General features: G+C 44.4%; 1 protein-coding gene across 1 annotated transcript in view; it reads left to right on the top strand.

The window, feature by feature from the left end:
* BRINP1 (BMP/retinoic acid inducible neural specific 1) overlaps positions 1–23,411 on the top strand; it is a 180,068-nt gene that overhangs the window by 144,425 nt on the left and 12,232 nt on the right. The window contains exons 6-7 of the mRNA XM_065879019.1: positions 5,842–6,078; positions 10,398–10,620. Of these exons, the coding sequence (XP_065735091.1) occupies positions 5,842–6,078; positions 10,398–10,620 (460 nt within the window). The remainder of the gene's footprint in view (positions 1–5,841; positions 6,079–10,397; positions 10,621–23,411) is intronic.

Here is a 23,411-nt window from a genome sequence, read left to right as displayed (position 1 = left end):
GTAAGATTACCCTGAAAGTTCTGTTACTTTAGCGCCTCCCAGTGGTTGAAACTCAGAAGCACAGTGAGCCGCCTTTTCTTTTTCTGAATCTCAGGTTCATTCCCTGTCTGTAAGAGACCAGGATCCTTGACCTTTGTTGTTGTAGGAAGCGCTCTTCCTCTGATGAGCTGACAGATCTCTGCTCTGTGTCATTCTTCCCTTCAGAGTTGTGATCTTCTCTGAGGTGCCGAAAGTTGTTCTTCTCTAGGGAACTTGGAAGTAAATGAACAAACAAAAAAAGATGAACCTTAATCAGAAAGAAAGGTGATGGCTAAGTTGGCTCTTAGTTGGAAAGAATAATATTTCCTGAGGCCTTTGCACATGCTGTTTCCACTTTCTAGAACACTCTTCCTGTGGATCTCCCATCCCCTAACTCCTGTTAATCCGTTGGGTCTCAGCCTAAATGCTGCTTCCTCTAGAAGAGAGTCTTTGACCACCCCTACTCCATGCTGGGCTAGGTATTCTTCCCGTGTGTTCCCCAAGCAATCTTGTGCTTCTGCTAAAGCACTGGTCTCACTGCATCCAAGCAGCTTGTTTACAGGTCTGTCTCCTTCCTTAAGTGTGAGGTCAGCGAGGGCAGGGAGTTGCCTGCGTTATTCACCCTGGTATCTGTGGCACAGTGCCTGCCACCCAGTAGAGCTTAAGCAATATGTGTGGAAAGAAGGAAAGAGAGATGGAGAGAAGAAGAAGATAGATGGAAGAGAGAAGGGAAGGAAGGAAAGGAGGGAGGGAGGGAGGGAAGGAAGGAAGGAAGGAAGGAAAATTCATTGAAGTACAAACAATGGAACAATAATAATGAGCACCTACAATAATTACTATAGTGCTATTAAGACAAATTGCACTCTTGGCATGTTTCCTACTAGCCCAAATGGGGCTACTCAAGAAGGATTTTTCCAAGAAGCGCTCAAGTTTGGTTCAGGTAATGGATTATGTTCTAATAGGGTGTAAATGGAGGAACCTAACATTTATTGAACACTTAATTATAACAAAATACCATAGATTGGGTGGTTTGAACAAGAGACATTATTTCTTACCATTCTGGAGGCTGGGAAGTCTAAGGTCAAGGTGCCGACAGATTCAGTGTCCGATTAAGGCACATTCCTGGCTTGTAGACAGCTGTTTTCTCACTGTGTGCTCACATGGCCTTTTCTTAGTGTGTGCTCAGGGAGGCAAGGCGGGGGAGAGGGAGAGAGAGAGGGAGGAAGAGCGAGAGAGCGCAAGCGTGCATGCCTTCCCGTCTCTTCCTCTTACTATAAGGGCACTAATCCCATCGTGGAGACCCCACCTTCATGACCTCATCTAAACCTAATCATCTTCCAAAGGCCCCACCTCTTAATGCCATCACAAGGTGGGGCAGGGTTAGGGTTTCAACGTATGAAATTGGGGTGGGAGGGGCACAAACATTCAGCCCATAAGAGTCAGGTGTTTGCTAAACTGCTGTTTATGCCTTTTCTCCCCTCATTTACCCTTTTCAACGGCCCTGGAAGGTGGTTATTGGGATTTTTAACTTCACAGGCAAGAAAACTGAGTTTCAGAGGGGCTAAGACATTCCCAGAGGCCACTCTGTGCCATAGGTACCACAGAGGCCCCAAGCCAGGCATTCGTCTCAGTTTCCACACTTACCCACTGGAGATGCGGAAGGACCTGCCAGTGTTTCAGAGTTCAGTCCGAATTCCCAGATTCAAGTCCTGAGTCTTTTACTATAGTTGTGGAGCTATGGACATGTCTTCAATTCTAATGGCCTCAAAGGTTTTAGGGACAACTTTCTCTTCAGTAGGGATGAGAAAGGGGATGCTTCTTTCATTCAACAAATGAGAGTCTGAAACCTCCACAGGGCTTGGTCTTAAGTTACACCCTGGGGGCTTGTCGTGGACAGATAAGCCTCTGTCCCCATAAAGCCCATCTCCCCCATTAGACAGTGGGCTGTCCCCCTTAAGCCCACTGTCTAATGGGGGAGATGGAACAAAAATGAAGACAAATGAATAAGGTAATTTCATTCAGAAACTAATTCTGTGAAGCAAATAGAAGAGACATTTTAACTCGGGTGGTCTGGACAAGTCTGGATGGCAGGACAAGGGGGCCAGACAAAGATCTCGAAAAGGAATATTCTAGGCACAGGGGAGGACAAGTGCAGAGACTGTAGAAAGAATAAGACTGGCACAAAAGAGGGACTGAAAAAGGGCAGGATGCCCGTGTGTCCTGAAAAAAAAGAAGAGAGGATAAGGAGAGAAGAGAAAGGACGCGGTCAGTGAAATAGAGATACCCTCTCGTGTGACAGCACAGAGACTGTACGTAAAATACAAAAGGTATCGTGCAACGTGCGTGTTGAAGTGAGGCAGGAGGGGGGACTGAGGAAGATGGGGCAGAAATCAGGAAAAGAGAAGGCAGATGACATGGGGGTTCCCACATCGACATCGTGCCCACTGTGGAACAGCAGAACATTCCATTTTAAAGTACCAGATTTTTTTTTTAAGTATAACAAGACTGGGCTGGGGCTGCAGATTCCATATGTTTAGCTTGGGATAGTCGCTGTGCAAATGGAACTTTCAACTCTTGCCTTCCTGGGTTTTGTGAGGCCAAATTTATATGCTTGGCACCAAGGGTGGCCTTTTTCTCTCTCTCATTTTCTCAGTTTTCCTTTCCGTGTGTATGAGTGTGTGTGTGTGTGTATATCTTTGGGAACTTTGGGGACAGAAGATTCCACCCCAGCCGGCAGCTGTATATCTTTCAAACTGTGGTTCTCCAGGCCAAATCCCCCTCCAAATTATTTATGGCTCCCATTGAAGCCAGCAGGACTCAGGCGCCCATGTAGGAGGTGCTCAGCAATGGGCCTCTTTGTTGGACACAGGTCATTGGGAGACGACACTGCCGGTGACTGCTATTTGAACCTCCGCTGCTGGAAAATGGTTATGTAACTTTAAACAGTAATGACATTTTGCAGAAAAGTGCTTTTTAATTGCTATGTCTTCATTATTCTCTTTCAAATTTGCCCAGGAGATTCCGCCTCAGAGACAGCTTGGCAGGTTCTGGGTTTCCATTTTTAAAGAGCAACCAGTTTTGTGTTTCAGCTGTTCCCAGAAACCCCCCAATCCCAAACTTCATCTGTTTTCAGTTGTGTTACATGGGGTAGGTAATACTGCCTTTTGTATCCTTGCCAGATGGAGAAATGATTTAATGCAATTTTTGAAAAATGCTCTCCCCAAATTCCTTTTGGGCTGGGACTAAGAATAGAATATTATATCCCATACAAAGGGGGAGAAAGAAAATGATGAGCAAGCTAGAAAAGTAGGACTGAGAGTATAGTCTGTAGAATTTCTTTAAGCAACAGAAACTTAACCCCAATCCATAGACTTAGATGCCTGTAGGGGATTGGGATCAGCTAAAAATAAATTTTGCTTCGGAAGTGAACATGGTGATACAGATAAAGTGACTCAATAATGCATACTCCGAAAGAATTAGAGGCTTGGTTTAGAAGGACTTTACTGCTTGATTTGATTTGCTCTACCTTTTGGTATTTGCATCATATCCCTCCGTACAGGAGCCCTTCTGAGCAGTGACTCACTCATTTGGACCCTCTGCTCATTGGGGTGGCACTCACCCACCCAGCCTTGTGATGGATCATTGCCCTGGGGCTGTTCAGCTCTGTCTGTTAGCACGTCTTCTGTGCATGTTGACAAAGGATCCACCTTTCTGAATAGCCCTCCCACCAGTGCTGGTTCAACAAACACATAATTCTAGACCCCACTTTTTTGTGGAAGCTCTCCAAATACCCAAACACTGCCTTCTAGATATTTTCTTCTTCTGATTAGATACTCACAGCTATTGTTCCTTTGTTTATCCTGAAGTTTCTGTTGAAACTTTTAAAAAAAACTTTAATCAGAGAAATGGCATCCCTGTCATCATCATCATCAAAAATAGGAATAAATCACATGTGTTCATTTGCTATGCGTCAGGGACTTGTTCTAGACAATTCTAAAGAATTATTTCACTTAGCTCTCTCAATAACCCTCTGATGTAGGTACTAAAGGTATCTTCATTTGAGAGAAGAGAAAGTGGAGCCTTTGAGAGGTTGACTAACTAACGTGAGATGACTTAGGTAGTCAGTAGAGAAGCCCGACTCTAGTACTGCCCAGCTCTTAACTACTGTGTTATGATTTCCTACCAGAAGGCACACTAGAAGCACAGTCTTCTTTTTCACAAGGCCCCTCTGAAAATAGTCTTTTTTTAGCTGCCATGTGAAGACAGGTTGAAATGATGGGCTTCATTTTTTTTTAATAATCTGAAAGCAAGAGAAACAAAGACAAAAATCTAGAAACACAACTTTGAAGTCGAGAGTGAAAGAAATGCTGAGTTTATTCGGAAGATCCCTGATGAGTAGGATTAGGGATGTCCCTGAAGCACGAATGAGAAAAAAATTTAATCCAAATAGCACAGTTCTCTTTTACACAGTGGGTAGTAAAACCATTACCCCATTATGCACTGGTGGCAAAAACTGTTGGCAGCTCCAAATGAGGTGGAGAGAAATGTCCCAGGCAAAAGTGCTTGAATTAATTAATTTAGCCCAGAGTTGTCCTTTTTTCTGGGCACCATAGGCGCTGGCCTGCTGTGCTGACATTTCATAGGTACAAGAGTAGTTAGTACTCGTGCCCAGATAAATCCTTCTCCATCATTGGCCCTCTGGCTTAGGACTTTGATTAGTCAAGTGTAGAGAAAAAATCATGAGGTGTGGTCAACAGTACTCATCTCATAACCATGAGCTACTCATTTCCTCTTGGTGGGCTTTGCCTTCTTCATTTTTAAGCAAAGAAGAGATAATTAATTTAATTTGATGCCATTCTCCACTGATATCTATGTGTATGTGTGAGTGATACTGTGGTCCTGTTCAATTATGTAACTCTATTTCTATCATCCTTACCCAGGAAACTACCAAAGTATTCCCATTATTCACAGGATGGAGTCCAAGTTCCTTAGCGTATATAATAACGACCTTTGCACTCTGGCATCTGCCCTTTTCTAAAACCTGTTCTCCTCCAGCACTGCAACCCCACCCATCAAATTCATTTCATTCACCAGCAACTCCCAGACATGTTAAGTCTTAGTTCTTGCTACCCCTCTCTTCAGAGTATGCTTCCTGTTCTTTTTTACATAATGACCTCTTATTCACTTTTCAACCAGCCCAAATATCATCTCCTCTGCAAACGTTTCCCTGCTATCCCAGCAATGCTGTTTGCAGCGTTCTGCTGTCCAGTTACCTCATATGGCCGACTCTGCTCTGGGTCTATAAAGCTATGTTACGATGATGTGTGTCCATGCCTACCCCTGCTGTTTATATTATAAACTTCCCAAGGGCAAAGATCATGTCTTTTTTATCTCTATAGACCTAGTGCCTAGCTCAGGGCTTGTGCTTCATAAATGGGTTCATAAATATTAGATGAAAGGAAAAGGAAAGAAAAGAAGGAAATAAGGAAAAATAAACGGCAATCTTGTGCTTTCAGTAAGGGTTTTCTCCCAAAATGGAAAAGGTATATTAACAGATCTGGCTCTAGCTTCAGTCCTAATATCACGGAATAGAGTATGCAGTGTGGAGATGACCAAGGTCATGACCTGAGAAGTTTAACTAGAAGCAAGGCAACTGGAGGCCTTGCCAATTATGCCCTGTGTGGATCTAGGCAGGCCCAGAGATAGTTTGGTTACACAAAGAGAAAGCTAGCAGCTTCGGAGTCCTACGCATCACCTCTCGAAACTGTTAATGAAACACCTTTTCTAACCTTCCCTTTTCCCCTCCTTGCTATTCTCAAACAGGTCTTCAGATCATCTTCCCTCAGTATCTGCAAGAGAAATTTGTCCAATCAGCCTTGAGCTACATCATGTGCAACGGTGAGGGGGAATACGTGTGCCAGAACAGCCAGTGTAGATGCCAGTGTGCCGAGGAGTTCCCGCAGTGCAACTGCCCCATCACCGACATCCAGATCATGGAGTACACGCTGGCCAACATGGCCAAGTCTTGGGCCGAAGCGTACAAGGACCTGGAGAATTCAGGTAGAGAGCCTGATGCTACTACTGCATGAATGGTGCCCTGCCAAGTCGGGAAAATGATCTCACTGGAACTAGTATAGCTGAGGGGAGCATTCAGTAACCCCCCAAGCCTTTCACGTTGGAGGGTCCAGAGCCATCCTAGCAGCCATCAAAGAGTAGGCACTCAGTACGTCTCCAGCGAGTGGAATACTGAATAACATAATCAAGTTTGTGGTCCTATGATGTATTGCTTCTGTGGTACCCAGACGACAGAGAGAATAATGTGTCATAGCACATAGGAAGCCTCTGGAGAGGGGAGTCAAAGCTAGTTGTATTGATTCCTGAGTCTGTGTGTGTGTGTGTGTGTCTGTGTGTGTGTGTGTGTGTGCACACGTGTATGTACCTGTCTCCCTAAATAAATGAACACACATATATGTGTAAATATGGGTATGTGTATATATATATATATGTACATACATAGGTAGATATTGCTATAGATATCCAGCGAATTCATCGACTTCCGTAGCTGGAAGTCACTTTTCAGGTAACTTAGCTATTTCCTGTTTTTGTGGTTGAGAAAAATGAATTTCAGGGGAGGAACATCAGTCACCCGAGGCCATAAAGGAGGTGAGGTGCAAAGTTGGGTTTTTGCCTTGTGGAGCTTCTAGTTAATGGGCAATCCCGGCACCGATCAGGTAACTCTGCAGAGAATAGTGACACGCGAATCATATGTATGTAAGGAGCGAGGGGCTCCTGTGAGCAAATCTCGTGGCGTTGGAGGGCAGTATGGCCAGGGAGTCAGGAGAGGCCGCCTCGAGGGAGAGTCTCAGTACCTGAGTGTGTGCAGAGACCAGAGGGTGAGTGCAGGTGGACCAGTGGGAGGCGCCTGGGAGAGAGATGGTTGCCATGTGAGTTACAGGGGTTGTATAGGTAGTAAAAATGGGAAACGTGCAGAGATGCTGAGGTATTTAGAAGGAACAATTAGCAGGGCTTGATGGTAGATTGACCCTGAGAGTTCAAGGGAAGGGCATTGAGGTGAGCTCCAAGGATGTGTTTTAGGTATGCTTGCTAGACAATCTGATGGGCGCTGGTACCATTCACAGAGCTAGAACACCCTGGAAGGTTTGGAAAGAAGACTGTGTACTCAGTTTTGGACATGAAAAGCTTGGGAACCCTTGAGACTTCCAAAAAGAGATGCCAAGTAGATATTTGGCATTTAATATGTGCTCAGAGATCTGTTAAATAAATGGACGTATGTAGAGAGCGTTTCTGTTTTTAACACAACCATATATCCCTTAAATCTATTACAACGTTAATAGATTGAGTTAAAGTGAGTAGTGATATTCCTGTGTTCTAGAGGAGGGAGGGTGTCAAGACCCAGTGTCTTCCCCAGGGTTACGTAGTTAGTAAATGACAGTGCTGGTAATGGAATGCCTGATTCCAAATCCACTACTCATAGCAGCTTTTGTAACTTACTAATTCTACTTTACCCACCCCCAGGCCTCAGTTCCCTCATCTGATAAATGAGAGGGCATGTTTGTGTTTTTAATATTTGAATTTATTTAAGTCTTTAGCCAAGAAACCCTTTGATCAAACAAAATCTTACCTTGGAGCCACTGTGTACCACAGATAAAAGCTGAGCTGTAGAGCGCTGTGTTTGAAAACCACTGGTTTCCGTGATCTCTAGGCCTCCCACCAGTTCTGGGAGTGCAGAATGCATCCATGATTCTGCTCTCACGGGGTCATCGAGTGGAGCTGTGATGCCTTAGGAACTTGCACCCATTAGTCCATTTAAAATCCTGGGAATCCATGAAAGAGGAGAGGTTCATGATGGAAATGTATTATGATGATTATTTGGCCTCAAACAAAAGAAGCATTTGATAAAATGCTTTTGAAAAGAGATTCTACTGATTGCTAAAAAGCAGAGGGGTGTGTAGGCTGTGTGCACAAGTAGTAGGAATCCCTAGCACGGAATCCTTATTCCTAAGGAAGAGAAGCCACTTTGAGTGGGTGGGTGTGGGAGGAAATTCAGAAAGCTGAGATGCTGCAGGGTAAGCTGAAAAGGCCACAGAAGTGATTTCTGTGTCACGACTGTCTCTCCACAAAAGCACACCTTTCCTCTAGATATCCTGCACTCATCCATTTGAAATGTTTGTACCCATGAAAACAAAGCCGTCCATCCACACGTGTATGTGGCTCGTACATGTATACTTTCCTCCTTTTCCTTTGCAACCCATAACCTTAAGGACTCAGCCCCAAGTAATTTGGAGGAATTAATGACTGGCCAAAGGTCAAAGCCATTGATTCCTTCAAGGCTCGAGAGTTAGTGGTCACATAGGACCTAGTTTACGCACATAAATGGGGGTCTATGCTTCCTTTATTGGGAGGGAACCCTTCTACTTTTAGTCAAGAAAATGAAATCATTTTCACTTTTTAATTAGGCGTATCTGACCCAAATTCTGGTTCTTTGAAAGGACTGTTATCTCCTCCGAGGTCAACAGAGCCCTCTGCAGGATGAGCTGTGTGGCGGGGAGAGCTGGACTGGCCAAAGCAGCAGCGTCATTAGGGCCAGTCCCCTGCCCCCAGCCAGCCCACTGAGTAAATCCCTCAGCACCGTCGTGTGTATCCTCCCAATCTCACACAGCCGTCCACTCGGCACCTTCTGGGTATCGAAAACTATTTACGCAGACAGCGTCTCTCAAGATTTGAATTAGATGCTCTTACTGACAGATGGGGAAACTGAGGCATTGAGAAACTAATGCTTATACAGCCATCCAAGGGTCAGGAAATCAGTCTGAACTCGTGCATGTCTAACGGTCTATAACAAGGTTCCTGAGGAGTCAGAGACTCCTGTTTCAGCACCTTAACAGAAAAGATATTAATATATTAAAAAATATATAGTTTTTTTCCTCTCAATTCACTGATCCTCTTTATGTGTTGAGAGTAAGTGTAATATGCTACATAAGAGCATAAGATTCGGAGCCAGTCTAGAGTTCTAATTCTACCATTTGCTGGCTGTGTGACCTCGGCAAGTTAATTAACTTCTCTGTGTCTTACTTTCTATAAAAGGGGGCACTAAAAGCACCCACCTCGTATGTTTGCTATAAAATCACTTATATATTGTAGATGTTTAAGACTGACCCTGGTGCTTATCGAGAGCTTAGAAGGCATTTTTTAGAAAAAAAAGAATGCCTAATATACCTGAAATTTCCTTGTAGGTTTTATGGAAAGTATCAAGCTTCAGATATCTGTAGACAGATGATAGCTAGATAGCTAGATAGCTAGATAGCTAGATAGATAGATGACAGATAGATGATAGATATCCCAACCATTTAGCCTGTTTTTCCTGCAAAATGATCAACCCCTTAATTTTTTAACTTTCCCAATAGTTGAGTGGGGGATTGAGTAGGAGGTATTAGATCAGAAAACAACAGCTCAGGTTTTAGTCCTGTCTCTTGTTACTCATGGACTGTTCTACCTTCAGAAAACGATATTCCCACTCGAGGCTTCAGTTTCTCCAAATGTAGAACAAGAAAGCTGACCTAGATCATTTCTTCTAAGGCTGTGTCACCTTGTAGCACACACTGACACACTGAAACTCAGCATCACAAACTGAAATCTTCACCCAGGAGACCCGAGAGTTCGTCCCCATCTGGAGTCTCCCAAAACGTGACTTGATGTGAGGTGGTCCACACATGCAGCTTCCAGTGAGAATGCGGCACACAGCGGGGAGGGTGATCGATGTCAGTTCTCTGTCGATCCTGAAGATTACATCAAAGAGAATGTCTCAGTTGCTGCTAATATCCTTTCACATCTATCACCTGCTCCTTCCCTAAATTTCAAAGTGAGAGCAGGCACAGGGGTTCAGTCATTTAGCAGGCCACAGCATTTGGCTAGAATTTATTAATATCATTTTCATTATATTTATTTTTACAGCTTTATTTTTATAGCTCCCGTTCTACCGAGGGCATCTGATAGTGATTCTCTACTTGGATTGGATAAAAATTTAATTGATTCAAAGATAAGTACAAGTAAATATAAGTACAAGTGAATGTCATAAAGTTGGCGTTCAAATGACAGAAGTTCGGGCAGCCCTGTCTGAAGCAAGGATGCGGGATGCAGGTTCACTCCTGCGGTAGCAAAGTAAAAGACCCGTCCATGAAAACACAGTGGCCTCTTCACTGCGTGCTAGGAGTGGAGCAGGCTAGTTCCGTGTTTGTAGGCCACCGACAAGTCGGCTTTATTGTGCGCCTGCTTTGCTTGTGGATGGGGCTAAGCACTTGCGCCTCAGATGGGGGCTGTGTCATGCTCAGCCCGCCTTCTTGGCCTTTGTCTCTTGCTAGATGAGTTTAAATCGTTCATGAAGCGTCTCCCTAGCAACCACTTCCTGACCATTGGGAGCATCCATCAGCACTGGGGCAACGACTGGGACCTGCAGAACCGCTACAAGCTCCTGCAGAGCGCCACGGAGGCCCAGAGGCAGAAGATCCAGCGCACTGCCCGCAAGCTCTTCGGCCTCAGCGTCCGCTGCCGCCACAATCCCAACCACCAGCTGCCTCGAGAGAGGTAAGTGCTGGCCCAGCACCAGGCTCAGACCTGGGGCAGGGGCACACGTACTACAGAAGTTGTATCTGGAGCTTGTGGCCTTGCATGGTCCTGACCCACAGTTTTCTCGATTGTCTCTGGCTTCTCCCCTACTGGCTCTGGCTGCACTGGATTTCTGTTTCCTGAAAATACCCTGAACTTTCAGCCGCTATAGTCTGTCTGATCCATCTGACAGGTGAAGGAAATTAGCAGTAGCCCTGACTGCTATGTGACATTTTTCTGGTTGCTTAAATGTATTACCTAACTTGAAAATTACTTGGCAAAGCAGATTTTAGCATCCCCATCTTAATGGTGAAGAAACTGGGTTAACTGATGAATCAAACAATTTATTGACGGAGGGCCTTTGCTCAGGGGCTGGAGTAGAGTGAAGCAAAGGAGGCACCTACCATGAAGGAAGCACTCCCTCCCCCGGTCATGCGAGGACAGGGTCCTCACCTGAGAGGAAGCGCCTCCTCAAATGCCTACCTGCCTCCCTGGCCTCACCCTAGTCCCAGCCCTGCTCGTGATGTACCAGGTATTCTGAAGAATGATGGAGAGCACAGGGGTGAACGAGCCAGACAGGGCTCATGCCCTCATAGCACCTAGGGTTTATCAACTTTCTCAGGGACCCACAGAGAAGGAGCGAGAATTCAAATCCAAGTCTCTCGGACTCCACTCTCCCAGGGCATTCATGAGCTACATCTGGGGGTTTTCTGTATTTGTGTCTCCAGGGTTTCCATGAAGGCATCATGGAAGAGCAGGAAAGCAGGCTTGGGTCTGTCCACCCTGCTCTGCCAGAGCGCTGATGCTTTCATCTGTTTCATGTTTGGGGATTCCACACTCAACTTTATTCAATGAAAATAGATCCACTCTTAAAAAGACTGAGGCTAAGTCACCTTCACTTAACAGATTCTGTGTCAGCCACATATTTTATCCACAATTGCTACCCGCATTGTACAGGTTAGAAAACTGAAGCTCAGAGAGGGCAAGGAATTGGTCCAAAACAGCAGTGTAAGTCAGTAGTTCTCAATGGAGGTGGCTTTGTCTCCAGGGAACATTTAGAAAGGTCTGAAGACATTTCTGAGTGTCATAACACATGTGAGTGCTACTGCAGTCCCCACAACAAACAGTGATCTGGCCCCAGAAGTCAACGATGCTGATATAAGAACAAGAGACAAGATACCCCGACTCTTTGACTCTAAGTACTGTGTTCTTAATCGCCCTGCTCTACATGCACTCAAAATTTAAAAAGCACCAAACTCTTTAAAAAAAAGTCCTCCTCTATACCAGCCACCCTCACCCAAGCCCTCATTTTCCTCTCGATTTTCTAGACTCAGATCAAATGCTGCCTCCTTCAGGAAGTCTTTGCTGATTACAACAGCCAATATGGAGGGCCCCTTATTTTAAGTTCCCATTAACCTAAAACCCACACATTAGTCAGCAGATTTTCTTCTGTTTCCCATAATAAAACCTCCTCCTTTTGCACTCGTCCATGCTCATCTCTGTTCTCCCCATTCCCCCCAACTTGGAGCTGCTTTCTTTTCATCTAGCTTGTGATCCTTGTGAAACAAATGGAATTTCGGCCGGCAGTGGCTTACTTGTTGAAATGCTGCAGAACCAGGGACTAGGAAAGGGGCCCAGTCACAAAATAGCTCCCTTGTCATCTGTGACCATTGCCCAAACTGCCACCATGAGTGAGGGTCTGAAGTGGATTCCATGTAGACCCACTGAGCATCAGTCAAGTGACCTGCGTCAGGCACTGGGGGAGATTCGGAAGTGAACACAGTAACAGTGCCGTGAAAGATGTCTCTTAAAGGAGGAGTGGGGAGGAGATCTGTTGGCAGTTGGGAAGAACTCCCCACCTATATTAGCTTGCTAGGGCCGCCATAGCTAACTACCACTGACTGAGTGGTTTAAACAACAGAAATGCATTTTTTCCCAGTTCTGGTGCCTGGAAGTCTGAGACTGAGGTATTGGTTATTCCTGAGGCCTCTCTCCTTGGCTTGTAGCTGGACATCTTCTCTCTGTGTCTTCACAGGGTCTTTTCTTTCTGTGTATCTGTGTCCTAATCCTCCTTTCTTATAAGGACACCAGTCCTATTGGGATAGGGCTCACCTCAGTGACCTCATTTTAACTTTATTACCTCTTTAAAGACCTTATCTCCAAATAGAGTCACATTCGGAGATACTGTGGGTGACGACTTGACTGTATGGATTTTGGGGGGATATAATTGAGCCTAGACACCACAAGAGGTGGCTTTTGATCAGATCCCTAAGTGGAGAAATGGTGCATCCCCAGGCTGGCCACACCGGCTGTGCACCTGGGCAAAAGAGTTCACACTTAACCATTACCAGACTTTAAACAAAAGCACCTGTCAGCGTTGCTGGTTGTCACTCCAGAGAATGAAGTGGAAAGTCCAGAAGCCCAAAGACACGGGGAAGACACATTGATTAAAGGTGAGCAGAGTGCCCAGGGCACAGAGTATAGAGCACCGTTGAGCACACTGGGTCTAGGGAAGGCTCAGGAGGGCTCCAGAGGAGAGAGGAGCTGGACAGGCCTTAGAAGGGAGGAAGGAGGGACAAAATCGGGTAACGGGAAGAACGCGGAACAGAGTCGGGGGTTGGATGAGATTGCACCCTAACCTTAGCAAGCTGTGGACGCAGGTCGCCTCGCTATTCTGAGTGCAAAACCTGTCCACATCTGTAATTTGCTCTTCCTCTGCAAGGCACAGACAGCTAGAAATACCCTGCCACCGCTGGGACCTGCAAAGAAAGAACTCGCAGTGTTGTCATCTCTCCTCCTGAGATAAGAAAACTTGCCCTAATCATTACATCCCTCCTTCACTCACCTGGAGAGGGTGCCTGGAATTCCACTTTGGCATGTCACTCAATTACATTCAGTTAGTATGTATTGGATACTGGGGTGGGCAGGGGACATAGAAATGCAGCGGTGCTGATTCGTCCGGAGCCTTCCCAGGAGAACTGAACCTCCTTGCTGGCTGTGGGCTGCTTCCTGCCATCTGAACCAGAGGCTTTAATGAGCGTTTCTCACACCAGCAGGCAGGGCACCTCCCTGCCGCGGAGCAGCGTCAGACAGAGGTGCTAACACTGGGGACCTTGGGCCACCTGAGCTGAGCTGGAATTTGCAAATGAACCACTTGCTCTGCTGCGGTTTGTCTGTGTCCTGGGCTCCACGGGGGCTGAGTCCACCAAGCAGATGCCATCACTTGTGTCAAGAAGGGTGGCATTGTTGGGCGGGGGTGGGAGAGGGAAAGAGCCCGGGTCTTCAGCAGCACACGGACTGGATCCAGATCCTGGCTCCGTTTACTATAGCCACAGGGCTTTATGTACCTCATTTGCAACGTGGGATAATTACGCTAGCCTTCAGATTAAGGATGAGGATTAAGATTTTAAAATTCAAAAAGCCTGACTCGGTTAATAGAGAGTTGTCACTCAGTGCGGGTTTCCCCCACTATCCGAAAATAGAGCTTTTCTGTGAAACGTTTCATAAGCTGAAACGCCGTAAAGCAAAGCAGCAATTACCTTTTTTCATAAAAGCTAAAATCTTTGGATTTCTTTAGGTTAGTGAAAACATGTCTTTTTTAAGGTCTTTTGTAAAAGCGAAGTGGCATAAAGCAGACTTTTGAAAAGCAGGGGACACCTGTATATGGATTCTAAAGATCAGGCACTGTTCTGAGCGTCTCATATGAATTAACTCACTTCCCCCTCACTGCAGCGTTACAGACTAGGTACTCTTACTATCTTAGTATTTCTACTCTACGGATAAGGGAACTGAGGCACAGACAGTTTAATAATGTACCCAAGGGTAATAAATATTATTTTATTGTTACTTCAAAGACGTGTTTACCTGTAAAATCTAGTGAGAAGTCAAATATAGAAAATTGGTTTGAAGGCATACTGGAACGTTAATATTGAGCTGGACGGCAAAAGGGGGGTTCTGCTTATCAGCTGTTGCCAAACAATTCACCCAAGATTTCTGGGCTCAAAACAACACTTATTATCCACTCTCAGGATTCTGTAGACTGACTGGGCACAGCTGGGGCTCCCTCAGGTTGGCTGGGGCTGGGGTCACAGGGGGCCTTGACTGGACATCCAAGATGGCTCACTCCCAGGGCTGGCAGGATGCTGGCTCTAAACGTAGCCTCTCCAAGTGGCCTGGGCTTCTTGAAACACGGCAGCCTCCTGAGACTAAGAGGAAACGGTAAGGCTTCTTACAGCTTAGCTTTGGAAGTCAGAGAGTATCACTTCCACCATATTCTATTGGCCAAAAGCCCAGCCCAGATTCAAGCAGGTGAATGCTGGGGGTTGTGGGTCACTGGGGGCAGAGGGAATCTTTTTGGAGTTTAAGCACCACAGGATAAATTGAGTATAATTGGAGGTAGAGGTGACTATCCTATATGTAGGGCAAATAAGATGAATGATAATAATAATCACAATCACAGAGCAATAACACACACTTAACTGAGCAGCTATTATAATAGGCAATAGAGCTGGCTACGTATAAAGATTCTGGAGTCGGACTGCCTGGGTTCAAATCCTAGATTTATTGCCTGCTCACCTTGTAACCCTGGGGAAGTTACTACCACCTTTGAGCCTCAATTTTCTCATCTATAAAATGAGGCTAATAACAGTGCCAGTCTCATAAGGTTGTTCTGAGGATTAAATGCTTGAACGCACATAAACTGTTTAGAACAGGGCCTGGCACACAGAAAACACTCAATACACGTTAAGCTATTTTTCTTATTTTTACCAGGCACTGATTTTGCATACAGATTGCTTAGCCCACAGTAATAGTCAGTGAGTCTGAGTGTTGATAATGATGACGTATACTTTTTTCATCTAATCTTCACATTATCTCTATGAAGCGGATGCGATTGGATTTGTTTTATAGGTAAGGAAACTGACGAGGCAGAGACGGAATTAAATTAACTTGTCCAAGGTCACAGGGTAGATGAGCAGCAGGATTGGAAGGGTCTTGCTGACTCCATGGGTGGGTGTGGCGGTCTGTGCAGGCTCTAGGAGGCGAGCAGAAGCAGGAGAGGCGGCTGCGCTGGGTTGGGGCGCCTTGGTTTGAGTGTAGAATGATGTCACAGGCAGGGTGAGCCCCTCAAGGTCATGTGGGTGATGACAGACCAGGAGTAGAGTTTTATAGACCCTAATGTAGTGTGCTGAGATTCAAGAAATGGCACCAGTTGTAGAACCCTGAATCAGCTCTGGAGCCGAGGCAGACACATCAGACACAGCCCCTGGAAGTACAGAGAAGAGGTCAGGTTCAGTGCAGGTCAACTTAGCAAGGAGTTCCTGAGAACTTACTCCGTGTGGGGCTCTGGAAGCATTAAGATAAATAAGACCCATCCCACCCCCAAGGGTCAGTGCTTGTTGGGGTGATGGTAGCAGGATTAATTCCAGACCACACCTGCCAATGGGGAACGCAACACCCAACCAGATTGGGTTTCCATCACGTATTAGGTAATTTCGGGGGTCCCAGGGATACTGTGGTGGATTTCTTTTAGCTTGTGCGGGAGCTGGCCCTAGAGTCAGACCACAGTACTTCAGTTAGGTCGAGGAAAGGCGGGACCCACAGGGAAGTTTCCTGTGGATTGTTTCGCTACCAGGATGTCCTTATGTTTTGCAGTTAAAAAGGCGGAAACACTGGGAAGTGGACTTTGAGTTTGGTCACTATTACTAGACTTTCTGAGCCTTGGTTTTCTCATCTGCGAGACAGGCAGGATAATTTCTTCTTCCCGCCTCAGAGGGTCTCTGTCTGGCTCACCTGAGATGGTATGTCTGCCAGCACTGTGTAAACTCTGAGTGCTCTGGGAAAGGGGGCTCTGCAAGCAGGGTGAACTTGGAATTAAATTCATCAGGAAGAGAATGGGGCTGAGTTTCGGTTCAAGGTAACACTCTAAGGCATTTCTCTTGCCCCGCGCACTGTCCTACACACTTTCACTTCATTTAATCGTCATGACAACTCACCTGGCAGCATCAACTCATCCCATGTTATGAATGGGGAAGTTTAAGATCCAGAGATGTTAATTGACTCGCTGAAGATTATACATCAAATAAGAGGCAGGATTCAAACCCTGGCAGAGTCCTTTCCCTTAGCATCTATGCTATTCTGCCTGCCCCTGAGGCAGAATGATCCAGGGTGTTCAGATTACCTGCCTAAACTACAAACTGCAATGTGATAGAAATCACCTCTCATTGCAAAGGAGGCCAGGAAGCAAGGAGGGAGGGAGGAAAGAAAAGAGGAAGGGAGAGAGGGAGAGAAAAAAGAAAAGAAGCACAAAATCAGCTTGAGCAGTGAACTCTGCTGGCTTCTTTGCAATTCCATAAATGCTTACTGACTACCCGGTCTCCTGTCCTATGCCAGACACTGTAAGACACTTAAAGATACAAGCGAAGGGGTCTTTGTCTTCAAAGCATCATTATCTAGCCTCAGGATGTGCTTTTGAGAAGGACACTCGTTTGAACCAGAGTTCAAGTCCCCCTGGCTGGGCCCTGTTGTGAGCCCGACTAAGTCCACACTGGGTCTGTAGCATATATTCCAGAATGAGGACGCTGGGTGCTAAGAAGGAGCCTTGCAGGGGCGGGTACAGGCTGAGCAGAGAACAGGTGCACCTCACCTTTAACCAGGGCAGCTCTTTAGCCGTTTTCTTTATGAGAATTCTGCGTTAAAACTCATTTGGGAAAATAAGGTGATTTTTAAATGTTTGCTAAAACAATTTGAAAACAACTGGGCTCAGTTATCTCTGAGGTCTTTCCCAACTCCTAGGAGAAATATCACTCACAGAGAGTGACAGATTAACTGTTCAACTCCAAAATATTGATACAAGAATGGTAATTGAACCTTCGAACCATATCGCTTTCTGATGATGCTAGTTAATTTTCATGAGTAGCCTACAGTTCAAACTCAGATCTTTTGCCCCAAATGACAGTAGCCTTTTAGCTAAGCCTCCCAAAATCTACTCAAATCACTTTCTAATCTATGTTCCAGGAAGCCGTCAGAATTATTACTTAAGAAGCAAATTTGATCTCGACAGCCTTTGGTGACTAACCTCTGCTCTTAGGAGAATGGGCGCACTCTTAAGATGACCTACAGGTCTGTCTTGATCTGGCCTCTGCCTGCCTCTTACTCTGTGTTTCACACCTCTTCTTGGCTCGCTCAGCCAACTCACTAATCTTTCAATTCACCTGGTGTGCACACTCCTCCCACCCCACAGGCTTCACACAGGCTCTTCCCTGAAGCTTTCTTCCTTCTTCCTTATCTGCAATAGTATCTATGCATCTTTCAGATCTCAGCTCAAAAGCCTGTGCTCCTTGCATTGAAAGGCTGTATCAGGACTTGTTTAATATGTTTTCCTAGTGATCTGACTTCCCAAATGAAGGCCAAATCTCAGTTTACCACCGTACCTTTGTTTACCCAGTTATTAACACCTGTCTCTCCTGTGAGACCGTCAGCCCCATGTACGCATCTGGACCCATGTTTTTTATCACTTTAACAGTATAACTTCCTAGCATGGTAATTGGCACACATTTTTTAAAATGTGCTCAATGAATGGGCAAATAAATTATTTTCTACTTGGGGTCCCCAAAACATGTTGACACAATATTTTAAAATTGTATGCATTGCCATACGAATAATCTACAGATTTTTCACATACATTGTATGTGGTTTAAATTGTCTTCTTCATTTACAAAGGAAGGAACTAAGGCCAAAGGGAGTTGTGACGTGTTCAAGGTCACTCTGGGAATGTGTGAGCAGAGCGTGATTAAAATTCAGGCCCTCTGACTGTGACAGTCCAGGCAGTAAAATGGAAACTGCAAATTGAGATTGTCTTTAATTGACCTGCATCCAAATTCTGCAGGGATCTGTTGTTAAGTCCACTACTTTGGGAAATACGCCCTAGTGGAAAAAAAAAAGGACAAAAATAGACACTTCCAAGAGTTTACTAAATTCAGTGAGATGAAAAGAAATTCCTAGCCCCAACTAGGTGCTTTGATATTTTCCCCCACACCCTGTCCCGATTTTTGTAGAGGTTATAGTATTGTAAGACAAAGGAGATTCATGGAACTTTAACTTGAGGGCAGGCAGTATCACTATTGGCATTTTTCCAATGACTCCTGGTCTTCGGTTTCTTTGTACTTCTCATGTTCACGTGGACTTGACCCAGCACCCGGGCTTTAGCCAGGCACAATGTACTTATGCATTGTTCAGATGAAGATCTCTTGGGGGCATCCACCTCAGGCTTCAATCGTGGGGCCATAGCTTCTGAGCCCATGTCAGCTTTTTACAAACTTCCTGCTCCAGACAGCGTTTAATTGGTGTCTATGGAAAGAGTCCAGCTACCAGGATAATCGTTATCTCTATTATGAGAACCTTCAGTATCCACACTGATTTTGATTCTTCTCTCTGAACCCTAGACTTACTTGCCTCTGGATTTAATCTCCACAGACTCCTGCTGGGGGGCAGAGGGGTGTGACTTCTTATCTTTTATTGAGCTGAAGTCAGTGTCAGTTTATTAGGCTGACAGTCCCTGCTCTCCCACTTATTAGATGTGTGACCTCAAAAAATCGTGAAACCTACCTGAGCCCTGTGTTTCCTCATCTGTATGATCAGGATAATAAGAAAAGCTACCCTATGGAGTTGATGTCTCAGTCAATTTGGATACTGTATGTGAAAACCCTTCATAACTTATAAAGAAATGCACAGATGCAATGTTAATATAATCAAAAGCACAGTTGTAGTAGATGCTAGATTTTTGATGAAGACACTATTTCTGCTTCTAAGACACAGATCTTTCCACTGGAGAAAATAATTCATGAGCCCAACAAAATGTAATAACGTGGTAGAGAGGCGATGAAATTTCAGATACTTAAGGCTTTAGACCCTGGAATCTGACAGACCAAGGTGTAGACTGCCGTTTACTAACAATGGAACGTTGGTACAGTATTAAGTTATCTGAACTTCATTTTTCCAATTGACATGGTGGAGATAAAAATGATACCTACCATCGGAAAATCAATAAAAGAACATATATGCCACTTTTAGCACATAGTAAGAAGTCAAGCACAGGCTCCTTCCTTATCAGACAGATTTCGAAACCAGTAATTTCTCAATTAATAGAAAAAGTTAAAATAAGGAACGCTAAAATGTATGCAATGCTGCACATATATAAACACAATTTATTTTAACTTAAAATATATAAATATATATTTCTTGGCCAGCCTTTTGAAGTAGGGCCAAAATCTTTTTTGAGGGTGTTTGTATAATATATTCCATTTGATGTTTTCCTGGCTTTCTTGCATAAACCACACCGGTAATTGTATAGTATTTCCAACTTTGGTTTATTCAAAGTGGAGCAGTAGTTTACAGACTCTTAAGAAGCAACACCTAAACGTTTGTAGATTTTTATGCGCCCTCCCAGTCTTTTCCAGGTACTTCTCCTTTATTTAAATTGATGGCAATTCTTTCATCAACTGGTCTTTATAGAATTTTCCCACAGAATTCAAATGAGTTCCCACAGAAAAAAGCTCGCATTTCATTGATTTATTTGACTTTTTTATTTCAAAAAGTTTAATTTTTTAATCGCTTTGGAAAAAAGGAGAGCGATAGTTAAATGGCATACTTAAAGCTAATTTGCTTACATCTTTAGTGTTTAAGCCAATACAAGTTATAAGCTAATATTATTTCTCACCCTAGACATTTTTATGCTTTTGTGTAGCGTTTTACGATTATTGTCCAAACACAAAAATAGAGATCTAAACATGCTTTTCATAAAGTAGAAGACACATTCCTAGAATACTTTGGTCTCAGGAACATAATAGCAAATACAACTGGCATAAGCAGGTTTGGGAACAAACAAAATGACTCTTGGTAAATGTGCTTGTTACTTGGAGGGACCAAAAGCACGTGGGCTTTGTAGGTGGGTAACCGACCCGCCATGACTATTCAGTGTGCCAAGAGCATCACACGTCACTCTGATCAGATGGAAGGGAGAGTGTCAGTTGTGTGCCAAGTCACTTACAGGCAGGTCAATTTCAGGAGCTTGTCCTGAGACAGCAGCTCTTATTCCTACTAACTCGCCATGATAATAATAAATAATGATAATAATAATGTATAATGACTATTTATTATGTACCAGGCACAGCTTTAAATGCCTTACATAATTTACTCACTGAATGCTTACAACCCTGTAAAATAGATGCTGTTATGCTTCCCATTGTATAAACATGGAATTTGAATAGCAGTAAAGGTAAGAAAGGAGAGAAATGTATTCCTGTCGGGAAGACTCTAAGAATCCCCTTTTCTCTTTGCCTGGATTATTCTATTCATCCTTTAAATTTCAGATCAAACCCCCACTTCTTAGTGATGCTTGTCCTGACACACTGGACCAGGTTGCACTGTCAACAGTATGTCTTTACTGCATCCTGAGTGGAAGTTTTTTCTACCCCCTGGCACATTTGCAATTGTGTGTTTAATCCTAGACTTCCCCTACTTGACGACAGATTCTGTGAGGGCAGGGATCCTGTTTTTCTTGTTCACCAGTGTATCCACCCCCCCTGCCCCGCAGTAACAGGTAAAGTGCCTGGCACAGAATGACACAGCATTTGCTGAACTGAAGTGAGGGACCATTTGAGACGGAAGTTGAGGGATGATGATGCTTTGAACTTGGGGTAGAGAGAATGTCCTGTGTTGACATGAGCTTTACCACAGATCTGTGGGTTAAGGCAGTGGTTCTCAAACTGGCGCGGGCATCACAGTCACCAGGAGGGCCTTTTGAACACAGATGGCTGGACCCCACCCCAAGGTTTCTGATTCCTTATGTAGATCTGGGTTGGGTCCCAGGTCCCAGGTGATAACTGATACGGCTGGTCTGGGGACCGAACTAACCTTGGATTAGAAGCCTCTCTTCACTGCCATAAATATGTTCTCATCTCACAATATGTGCAATTGGTCAAAACCAGGCAAAAGTTAGTTCCCTTGAGGAAACTGATAGGCTATTGGGAAGGGGTGAAGGGATGGGGGGAGGGGAGGAAGTGGTGTCTTTGATTGAATAAGTTTAGGAAATGTTGAATTAAAAAAATAATTAAATAGAGAAGGGGTCATATGCATTTTTTAAAAAAACTTGTTTGGCCATAGAACCATTGAATTCTTTTTGAGGGATTGGGTTCCTCATCACAGAGCCTTGGAAAGAACGATTTACTCCAGGTCAAGAGGCAGTGACCCGGGTTGTTTGGTGTGCTACCACGGGCTGTGATTTCCTGACAATACAGATCCTCATCCTTCAGCCAGACTTCTTCGAGTTGAGTTTCCAACACCTCTGCTTAAACAGATGCTAATGGCTCTGTATCCCAGCATGTAGAACTCCTGCTGAGAGGTGGCAAGACTGCTAACCAGCAGCGGCCAAAATAACAGCGGGAAGGTACTCAGTCTCTGGTATAATTAGGGAATAAATTGACCTCATTTGGCTTAGATATATTCCCAATTCTAAAAAGTAAACTATTACTAAGACAAATACTTTATGTATAAGACAGATACCTTACGCATAGATTATTTTATTTTGCAAAGGGCTGATTGTTATAATAACCTGGGGGTTGGGCGGAGCTAGAACAAGGATTAGACTCCCCATGTACAGGTGAGAAAACTAAGGCTTACAGAAATTAATGACTGGTCCAACATTATGAAATAATACCCCTTCTTTTGTTGCCATCCTATATAAGCATAGCCCTTTGTTCTTGTCAAAGAATATGTACATTAATATTTATACTGAATCTTCATTCATTTATCCATGCATTCCTTCATCCAGCAGATATTTAGTGATCACCTACTAAGTGCCAGGCATTATGCATGAGGTCTTGGTAGATGATGAATAAGACAGGGGTGCCTCCGTTTACAGACATCTTGAGCTCTAGCAGGTAAAAGAAAACCGGCACAGGACTGGGCCTCTGCACCTGTGCTTTACCTTAGGAATCTGAAGCTCAGGAAGGTTAAATGGCCTAAAATTACAAAATCATAAAATGTCGTGGCTGTCAGGGAACCTAAAAGATCATCTAATCGATTCCTGTCATTTTATTAAAGAATAAAATAGAACAGAGTGTGTCTTGGCCAGAGTAACTGTATTGGTTTTGTATTGTTCTGTAACACATTACCACACATTTAGAGGCTGAAAGCAATATGCATTTATTATCGTTCAGTTTCCATGGGTCGGGAGGCTGGGCCTGGTATATAGCTGGATCTTCTGCTGATGTCTCACAAGTAGAAATGAAGATGTCGAGAACCCACTTCAAAGCTCAGTCTGGTTGTTGGCAGAATTCACTTCTTTATGGTTATAGGACTGAGGTCACTTTTTCCTTGCTGGTCATTGGCCAGAGTTCACTCTTAGCTCCTAGAGGCTATTCTCCAGTCCTGGTACATGGACCACTCCATCTTCAAAGGAACAGAGGTGCAGCAAGTCTTTCTCAGGCTTTGGATCTCTCTGAATTCTCTTTCTGCCAACGGCCAGAGAAAACACTCTGCTTTCAAAGGGACACCTCTAATTAAATTAGGTTCACCTAGATAATCTCAGTATCTTTACATCAACTGTGCCAAATAACAGGACACAGTCTTGGGAGTGATATCTCACCACATCCACAGGTCCTGGGGGTTAGAGCCTGGAATCTTGGGGAGGGAGGACATTTTTCAAGTTCTGCCTGGTACAGTTACATAGCTTGGTGGTAATGGAAGGAGGAAGAGAGATCCTGAGTTCTCTC

The sequence above is a fragment of the Phocoena phocoena genome, chromosome 6, assembly GCF_963924675.1.
Source record: "Phocoena phocoena chromosome 6, mPhoPho1.1, whole genome shotgun sequence".
Classification (NCBI taxonomy): Eukaryota; Metazoa; Chordata; class Mammalia; order Artiodactyla; family Phocoenidae; genus Phocoena; species Phocoena phocoena.
This window is presented reverse-complemented; position numbering and strand designations above follow the sequence as displayed.